The 9,983-nt window shown below is 41.2% G+C and overlaps 1 protein-coding gene across 1 annotated transcript in view; it reads left to right on the top strand.

The window, feature by feature from the left end:
• Positions 1-361: 361 nt before the first annotated feature.
• Positions 362-9,983, top strand: part of DRD3 (dopamine receptor D3) — a 42,030-nt gene continuing 32,408 nt past the window's right edge. Inside the window, exons 1-2 of the mRNA XM_045502105.1 lie at positions 362-708; positions 7,741-8,045. Coding sequence (XP_045358061.1) covers positions 7,776-8,045 — 270 coding nt within the window. The 5' untranslated portion in view covers positions 362-708; positions 7,741-7,775. The remainder of the gene's footprint in view (positions 709-7,740; positions 8,046-9,983) is intronic.

The following is a 9,983-nucleotide window of genomic DNA, read 5'->3' as shown; positions in this document are numbered from 1 at the left end:
TGTAATATATTTCCTTTAACTTTCTTTTCCCAGACAAGCTTACACCTCCAAGTTCAATTATTCTGTCAATTGTGTTTTAAATTACACTGATTTATATTAACCACTTGTGGTATCGATTTGTTGATCTGTTGCTTCTTCCGTACCAATCATCTTTACACCCACCGAAACCTGCACTGGCAATTAAGCTGAGGAAGGTTAGAGTTATTCAAAAGAAATTAAAGCATTGAAGGAAAGACAGTGGAATAACTGGGATAAAAAGAGCACCGAGGGGAAAACACACATGTACTAAAAAAGCATAGCACGCAGCAGATAGAGGCTCAGAGGGAAAAGAGGAGAGCGAGATAGAAAACGATTCCTGCTTCAGCCTGCTACATCTCGCTTTCAGCACCAAGGACAGAGCCTCTGAAGGGCTGACCCAAGCACCGATCAGTTTAGGGTCCCTCCCAAGTCCTCCAGAGAAAACGCATGAATTTGAAAGCAGCTATGAAGCATGCAGTAAGGTCTAATAGGAAAGCTTTAAGAGCAGCCCACAAGTGATTTCACCTTAGAAGCAAAAATGGGTGATTTTCTTTCTGTTCATTTGCACAGTTTCTGTGTCCTAGGAAAGGCAAAGTTTGCTTTGCTTGGGCATGTCTGCTGTCAGTAAATGACTGCAGGAGCTGAGGTGCTAAACTCCACAGTCTCCAGAAATCAGAAGAAATTTTCAGGGTAAGTAATTCTTCCTTTTGTTTCTGATTTAATACACAGCATTTCCTGGAAGGTTATTTAACCAGCTTGGGGTTCTGTGGTTCTCTAAGAATATGCATTAAAACTCTGTACCCTCTCTTATTTAAAAACCTAAAATCCCCGAAGAAACTGTTGTCATTTTTCCCTCATTTCTTGAACAATAGAAACCTGTTCTCTTTCTCTTTTTCCCCCAAAATTAGATCCTCATGGACTCTAGAGGCTATATCAAGACAGAATTAAAAGATGGAAAATAAAAAGCTGTTACTATCCCTGGGATTTGTATGGAAGTTGATTGTATTCCCCTTAAGGGTCTCACTTAATTGTAAGGGTCTGTCATTTTAAACTTCCCAATTTAGCATCCTGGTAATCCAGGGCTGAGGGTTTAGAGAGGCATTGTTTTCAATGGTCTATTTAAAGTCAGGCTGTTTCCAAGTCAGAATTCAATTATTCCCAACAGAGATATGCAGTACTTGAGATGATGATTGTGTATGTTTTCTTTAATGATAGCATATGATTTTGAGGGTATTGTTGTTGTTTAATTGTTGGACTTTCATTACTTATTGTAGCTTATTGGGTCAATGGAAGTCATTGCAATTAGGCATGCATTTAGTTTATGCATATCCAGTTCATGCATTTAGTTTAACTGAATACTATCAAAACGCACGCACAATAATAATGCAGCAATAGCAAAGTGGAACTTGGATTCTAAACTCATTCTGCATTCCTATCTGCACTTTATAGGTGAAGCCCTTTGCTTACTAATACTAGGAGGTCAGTAAGATATCTGTCCTGGGGTAAGAGTGAAGAATCACTGCTTGACACACCATTGGATCTCTTGTAGCCAAAGAGAAGCAAACATGATATGAAAAAGATTCTTACTCAGACACTTGTTTATTTTTAGTTGAACATTTTCAAAGGTCTGTATGGCTAGCAGTGAGCAGGGGTCTCAAGCAAGGAAAATACTGACAGTATCCAAATGAATGCCTGATATTAAAGCATCTATACATAAGGTTGCTTATTATAGAATATGAATTAAAGCAAATACCAAATAGGTCTTACTCAATATTAAAGTCAATACCTAATGCACTGAAGTTTGCCATTGATTATAATTTGCTTATTTATTGACTGATCTATTGAGTTCCCATTTTATCTCTGATTAGAATGATAAAATGTTTGGTCATTCGAAGTTGTAATGGAAAGTGGGAATTCTCTGCTCTATGGGGCAGGTTTAATTAGAGAAAAAAATGTATATTACCTTAGCTACTGGATCTCAGAGACTAGCTATGGTTTTTCCCTGTACAATTTCCAACAGTGTAAATATGTCCAAATGTATAAATATGCTATGTATTTTAATGCATTTGCGAATCTTCATTAGGAAAATAAACTAGACAACAATTTTCAAGAACAAAGTGCCATAGAAATGCTAAAGACTACCTCTAATAATAATGACAATGTAACTCCCACTATTTCAAATGCAGTGTGCACCTGTGCTGACTTCACTGTTCTTGGTCAGGTGCTATGAACAAGATACTCTGAAAAGGCAAGGTTTTCAAATGAGTCTCTATTTCAAGTTTGTCTTCCTTACCTCAATAGTGGAGTAGTTAAGAAAATAAGGTCTAGAAACAGATCTTGGGTTGAATCAGTTTCATCATTTATTATTGTATGACCCCAACAAGATACTTAACCTTTCTATTACTTACTTTCTTCATCAGCAAAATGGGAGTAATACTAGCACCTACCTCCTTTATCAGGTTGTTGTGAGATTTGAATATGAAAATGCTTACAAGTTTTAGCCATAATTATCAACCTTTTCAACCAATATAGCAAATCTGCATTGAAGCCCAGAACCAGAAAAGCTATGGAGACTAGAGGTCAGGATATAACTGAGTGAAAGGTTAGAGATAGCAAAAGACAGGAATCTATGATACAAATGAAGATTTGGCCATGGAACCCTGCTATTAAGGTGTTCTGTTCTGGGTTTAGAAAAAAAACATCTCTACTTGGAAATGACTCCATACATCAATGTCCACCCCCAGAATAGACACATTAAATAAGTTGTGAGTTTGATATTTAAGGAGACTTAAGATCAAAGCTAGGCTCTATACAGCTTCCTATATAGTATACAATCTTGAGAAAGTTACTGAACCTTTCTTTGACTCGGTTTTTTAATCTATATTAAAAAAAAGGATATCAATATCCACCTTCAGGGCTACTGTAAATATTAAGATTATACATGTAAAGTACCAGTGCCTGGCCATGGTAGTAATCAGAAGAGATGATGACTACTATCTTCAGAAGGAGATGAGAACTCAAGTGTTTTAGTTTTTATTGTGTTTGTTTTTTGCCTAATTTAATATCCTTAAGGAAAGGGAACAAATAATTAAAACCTTGTAAGCCTTAATGAGTATCTTCCTAACAAGCCTGGTATGCAACCAAGTGCCAAGGAGGCACCCCACAAATGCTCCAGGCATGAGGTAGCTCAGCCCTGAGGGACTGAATATCAGTGAAGCAGGATATATGTCATAGTTGATGGGGACCTGACCACTCTTTGTCACTTTCCTTTTTAAAATAGATTATGCACTCACTTTCAGAGATGCTAAAATAAACTATAAAGACCAAAATAAATCAATACTTTGTAAGAAGATCAAAGGCTCATTAAAATTTGTGAGTAGTGTTATGTAGAATGAATCTTAAAAGAGTAAGGCCAGCCATAATCTTCTAGTCCTTGCCTTCTCCACTTTCTCACCTCCCATCCATTCTTAACTACTACCACCCTTTATTGAGGTCACCAGTAATCTCCTAACCTCCAGGTCCATTAGCCACTCTGCAGTGGTAGTTTACCTGACCGCTTCACTTATTCCCTCTTCTCCTTTAACAATAAAAGCCACAGTACTTCAAGTGCTTGTGCCAGGCATTATGCTAGAGTCATGATTCTCACCTGGGAGGACAATTTTGCCACCCAAATGACATTTGACAATGTCTGGAGGCATTTGTTGGTTGTCACAACCTGGGTGAAGGGAAGTGTTACTGGTACTAGTGTGTACATGTCAGGGATGCTGCTAAAGATCCTAAAATGCACAGGACAACACCGTCCCCCAAACAAAGAATTATCCAGCCCAAATCGTCAGTACTGCCAAACCTTTACATATATAATTTTATTGATCTTCACAGTAACTCCATGGAGTGGGTATGATATTCTCATTTTGCTGATGAGGAAACCAGACTATAAATATATATTACTTAGAGAGTGATTATTAAGGTAACAAATTCTCCAGGCTCTCCTGAAACCAGTTTGCTATCTGATAATATATTTACCAGAGGGAGAAGGAAATGAAGAAGCCCAGCCCAGCTATGTGTTACATAAGCAATCCTAGTGAAGGAGGAGGAGGAGGAGGAGGAGGAGGGGGAGGAGGAGGAGGAGGAGGAGGAGGAGAAGGAGGAGGAGGAGAAGGAAAAGGAAGAGGAGGAGGAGAAAGAGGAGGAGGAGGGCAAAGGGGGGAGGAGGAGGAAAGAAGGAAGGAAGGAAGGAAGGAAGGAAGGAAGGAAGGAAGGAAGAAAAAGAAAGAAAGAAAAAGAAAGAAAGAAAGAAAGAAAGAAAGAAAGAAAGAAAGAAAGAGAAAGAAAGAAAACATGGATAGATAGACCTAAGGAGGGAGAAAGTTGATACAATTAGCTGAGAGGCAGGGAGTAATCCAGCATCTCACTCATATTCTGCTTCCATCCCCCACACCCACAACATATCAGGAACTGCTTGGACAACCAAGGTTCACACCTACCTTCTACTATAAAGAATCTTAGGCCAGATATGATACAATGCAAAAATAATAATAAATCACAAATCCATGCAGTTGTGATTCCAACATCAGGCTCAGAATTGACTTTCAGAGTTGAGGGTTTCTTTTTGTATAACTAGTCATTGACACTCAGCTGTACTATTTTTTTTTTATTTTTTTTAACGTTTATTTATTTTTGAGACAAAGAGAGACAGAGCATGAACGGGGGAGGGTCAGAGAGAGAGAGACACAGAATCTGAAACAGGCTCCAGGCTCTGAGCTGTCAGCACAGAGCCCGACGCGGGGCTCGAACTCACGGACCGTGAGATCATGACCTGAGCCGAAGTCGGACGCCCAACTGACTGAGCCACCCAGGCGCCCCTCAGCTGTACTATTTTTAAGTAGCTATCAAACCTCAGCAGAGTAAGAAGTCCAAGATCAGAACAAATATCCCAAGGTTTTGTGCTTTATCTTACCTATCAGACAAGATGAGACTAAGACATCATTGGTCAGCTACAGACCCCATGAGAGACCAATTTCTGGCCACTACTTTTCAAAGTGGTCCAGTCACAGAAGGAAAGGTGTTCTGTGTCCAAGCCAATCTCAAAGGTGAAAATATCCTTGAACAATCAGAAAGCATTGTATTTTTCACAAAGCTCTTGGCAGCAGCACTGATATCTTCAGGGTAGCAGCTGCCCTTTCCAAATAATGAGAAAATTACAATTATTATCAAAAACTATTATTATATTTTAAAATATATTGAGTACAAATAGTGTGCCAAGATAAAGAACAATTTTTAAAAAAACAATTCTCTGCATTCATTCCAAGTCAGCCCCTTACAATCATTTATTCATTTTAACACTTTTGCATTCCAGGATGAAACATTTCAAAATGAGGCATAAAATGACAGACATGATTAGGCCAATCCCCTCATCGAAGGAGAGCTGCAGATACAGGATTGACAGCAAATCCTGGCCACCAAGTCAGCCTCTATCTCTGCCAGGGATACGCTGGAGCGAGCGTTCCTGTGTACTCCATGTCTAAATATTTTAGTTATAACCAACAAACCAGTGAATAAAATGTTTAATCCTCCTGCCTTGACAAATATACCTTCATAACCATCTGGAAGGCTAGGTTTGAATTCAGGATTCCTGGGCACTTAAAAGTTCAATGCAAAATGTGAGAGGGCATGAGAAGCTGCCTTCCATCCCAACTCCTGCCCCAGGGACACCATCCTCTTCTCTCCTTACCTCAGGCTACACCCAAGCCACTCATGTGAGGCCCCCGAAAGAGCTATTGCTTGAGCCCAGGGGCCCCAAATACACATGACACAGTCTACCCTCAGGGTGACAGATCCAAAATAGGGCCTGTGCCTTGGAAACAGGGTCCATGCATTTGGGGCAGAGAATTCTGTGACTTTGGTACCCCGAGTGTGATCCAGAATAGCAGTGTGAACTCTTGGTGGACCCATTCCTTGGCACTGTTGGAGGGGTGGGGGCATGACCTCATCCCATGGGGAGGATATGACAGAGGGGGTCCAGAGTGGGACCTTCTAAAGCAAAGATTGCAGGGCAAGAGTCCCTCTTCCAGCACATAAGGCTTTGATGCACTGCTACCATTGTGACACAGGTATTTCCATATTTTTCTACATGAGATGGTGATTTTTGTCTCCTTCCCTCCCCACCCCCATCTCTACCCAGGCATGCACAAATGTGGCTCTAAGAGCCCAGAGTCTCTTCTTCAGCCCCAACAGGCTGGTGTCATGGGGGCAACGGATGGGCTCTGAGCCTTTCCCACTCTAAGTCCAAAGTCCCCACAGTTTGAGGATTAGTTCATCCCAGTGGGATCACAACACAACAACTGTTGTAGCTTTCAGATGCCAAAGGGGAGTGTTGGAAAAATCAGAAGGCCTGCATGCCAGTTCTGCTGCTAACAAGCTTTACGACCTAAGACATATTACTCACCTCTCTGGGTCTCAATTTCCCTGTTTGGAAAGTGAGGGCTTTGGACCCTGTCAGAGGCTGAAAACTGATGGTCATGGGTCATTGGCCCATGGATGTGGGATTTTGCAGGTGGAAGGAGGAGGGACTCCACGGGGCTTAAATATTTTTTTTAATTGGTAACCAATCTTTTAAAATTAGGAGATTTCAAATAAAATTCCACACAAGGATTTTCCCTAAACATAAAAACCACTGTACTGCCTCTATACCCCATTACTCTTGAGTTTTTCTCCCACAAGCCAGCATTGCATTCCTACCATGCCTCATGTAAAATACAAGAGGGAGAATGGGAAACTAAAGGAAGAGACAGAGGGAGCAGGGGAAAAAGCAAACAGAGGCAACAGAGAAGAAGACAGAGGAAACAAGGAAACAGGGATGGGAAGCTAAGGCACACAGACCAGTAAGAGAAAAAGAGCTCACACTTACATAGCTTGCTAGGTATCATAACTTTCAATGTCTTACATACTTAATAGCTCACTTGCTAGTCACAAAAACCCTACGGGATTCCCTCCACTTTACAGAGGAGGACAATGAAGTTCAGGGAGATGCAATAACATGCCAAGGGCCCAGTGGTAGAAAGTGGCAGAGCTGGGATTCTAATCCAGCCACAGCTCTCCACCTCACTCAGAGTCCAAGCATAGCTCTCTCAATGGCCCTGCACAACCTCTCAACCTCACCCCCTTCTGCTCTGTACCTGCCTCACTTCACTCCAGACACTCTGGTTCCCTGCCACCTTCCACACATCAGCCTGTCCTGCCTTTGTACCTGCTATCGTTTCTGCTTGAACCACTCTTCCTGCAGATATCTGCATGGTTGGCTTCCTCATGTCCTCCAGGTCTTGACTCAGTTGTCCCCTTCTCCACGAGAGCTTCCTGATTACTCTGATTAAAAATTGCCCTCAGATATCCTACACACACACACACACACACACACACACACACACACACACACACAATTCTCCCCATCTCCTTACCTCCTTCTCTGATCTATCCTTCTCCAAAATGCATATCACTATCAAACATACTACATCCTTTATTTATCTTATTTCTTACTGTATTTTCCTCCAGAATGGGGGCTACATGAGGGCAAGAATATGTATCCCTTTTGTTCATTGCTGTATTTCCAGTGCTTAAAACACTACCAGGCATATAGAAAGTGCTCAATAATTATTTGTTAAAGCAATAAATAAAAAAGCTCCAAAGTATTCAATTTTATAGACATTGTTTTCTGTCTCCTCCCAGGAAACCCATTGGGGTCACTCTTCTCCCATTGGGCTATGGCGCCTCTGAGCCAGCTGAGTGGCCACATCAACTCCACCTGTGGGGCAGAGAACTCCACGGGGGCCAGCCGAGCCCGCCCACATGCCTACTATGCCCTCTCCTACTGCGTGCTCATCCTGGCCATCGTCTTCGGCAATGGTCTGGTATGTGTGGCAGTGCTGAGGGAACGGGCTTTGCAAACCACCACCAACTACCTGGTGGTGAGCCTGGCCGTGGCGGACCTGCTGGTGGCCACCTTGGTGATGCCCTGGGTGGTGTACCTGGAGGTGAGTAAGCCCCAAGTGCAGGCTGCCTGTGTGACTGTACTTGTCCTTGTCTTCCCTGAGTACTGGCCTTCCGGGTTCAAAATGCTCCCTGCCATGATCCAGGGACTGGGAAGGAAGGAGAACCCCTCTCATTCTCCCTTTCATAAGGAAACCGAAGGCCTGAGAGCTGTCATTATCCAGCCTCACTTGCCCATATCAGAACCAAGGAGCTGGGAATTGATTGTGTTCCTGGGTTTCCAACAACCAGGTGACTGGACTTGAGTGAGGAGACTCATCCTAAAAATGCATCAGGTCCAGGGTGCCTGGGTGGCTCAGTCAGTTGAGCATGTGACCCCTGATCTCAGGGTCATAAGTTCAATCCCCACATCACATTCCACGCTGCGCTTGGAGCCTACTTAAAAAAAAATTAATCAGGTTTATTCTCTTTGCCAATCACATTGCAAAGATGTGGGGGCTTGGGGGAGGCAGTCCATGGGTGTCTGCATCAGTGTTTCAATAGATAGAGGGCTGGGGATGTACAGAAAGGTCCTGAGACAACAGTGAGGGTGCAGGGGCACTCAGAAGGAATCACAGAAAAACCAGAAAGAATTTTTTAATGAATGAGGGGAAAAAAGAGAAAAAAAACAGTCTGCAAATAGATCAGACTTCTTTTGATGGTTTAGTTGCCCTCGGACTCAGTTCTTTCCTCCTGGGTACCAGCTCTCCACAGACTCTGCTACCAAATAGACCCAACCTTCACATTTATATTTTTGATGCCTCCATTAATAGTACAGAACCCTTACCAGTCAGATAATGCAGCAAACCCTGGAGAATTCTTCTGGAGAGAAACAGTTCTTAAATTTGAAAGTATTTTCATTTGAAAGTGTAAAACAGAGTCAGGAGGTGATCAAGACAAAACATCCATTTGCTAACAAAGGAATCAGGGTACACCTGTTCAAGAAACAGATATTCTTACCAGGAAAACATGCAATTACTGAAGAGTTTTTTTAAAAAAACACTTTAATGTACTATAAATATGTCTCTCCTGCACCATGTATCATGTATCATTTTAAAGAGGTATCCAATGAAGGATCAAAATGATGCTATGATTAAGAGAAATTAAAATTCATCAAATTAATATCTCAGTTAATATTAATAGTGAAGGTGACAGTTAATTAAGTATGACATATCACAGGAGAGTAAAAACCTCAACCATAGACTGCCTAGGCTGGTACCCCTATTAAAGAATGACTGGGAACTAAAATTAGACTTATGATCTCAAAGGGGAAACATAAAAGAAGGAAATCAAGAAAATAGAAAAGTAAAGGAAAAGCAGAAAAACATCTAGGCTTATTGGGGCAGAGGTAAAGGCTGAGGAAAGACTTCAAAAAAATAAGCACTAATTTCTCCCAGTTAGGATAATCCTGATGGCAAAAGATCTTATAATTATCTTGACTTTTCTGTCAACCCAAAATGACTGAAGCAACCTTGAAGTCAGAAGCTATATCTTTGTTCTTTTTCTCCTGTAGCCCAAACGTACTACCTGGCACATAATATGTGCTAAATAAATATTTGATATATGAATGATTAAATGCATCCTTTCTGTAATGTATGCATTATATGGGCAATTCCTGCTTGTACCGTCTGCAGCTATATCTATTGTTACAATGAATTGTTTTTTTTTTTTTTTTTTACATCTAACAATAGTGAGACTGAAAAGGAGTTAGGCACATATGATATTTTTGTTCAAGAGTAAGGCAGACTTTAGGTGCTACAAACCAATATGGATTATTTAGTGATTCATAATAAATAATATGGACACACCACCATGCCACACCTCAGAGTGTTTCTCAGTATACATTACAAAGATTCTTAAGTCTTTCAGTCAGACAGGTCAAGATGAGGACCTCCATGATAATGAACACCTTAATTGCCTCTGAAATAAAACCAGTCTTCTGG

This window comes from Leopardus geoffroyi, chromosome C2, assembly GCF_018350155.1.
Source record: "Leopardus geoffroyi isolate Oge1 chromosome C2, O.geoffroyi_Oge1_pat1.0, whole genome shotgun sequence".
Lineage (NCBI taxonomy): Eukaryota > Metazoa > Chordata > Mammalia > Carnivora > Felidae > Leopardus > Leopardus geoffroyi.
This window is presented reverse-complemented; position numbering and strand designations above follow the sequence as displayed.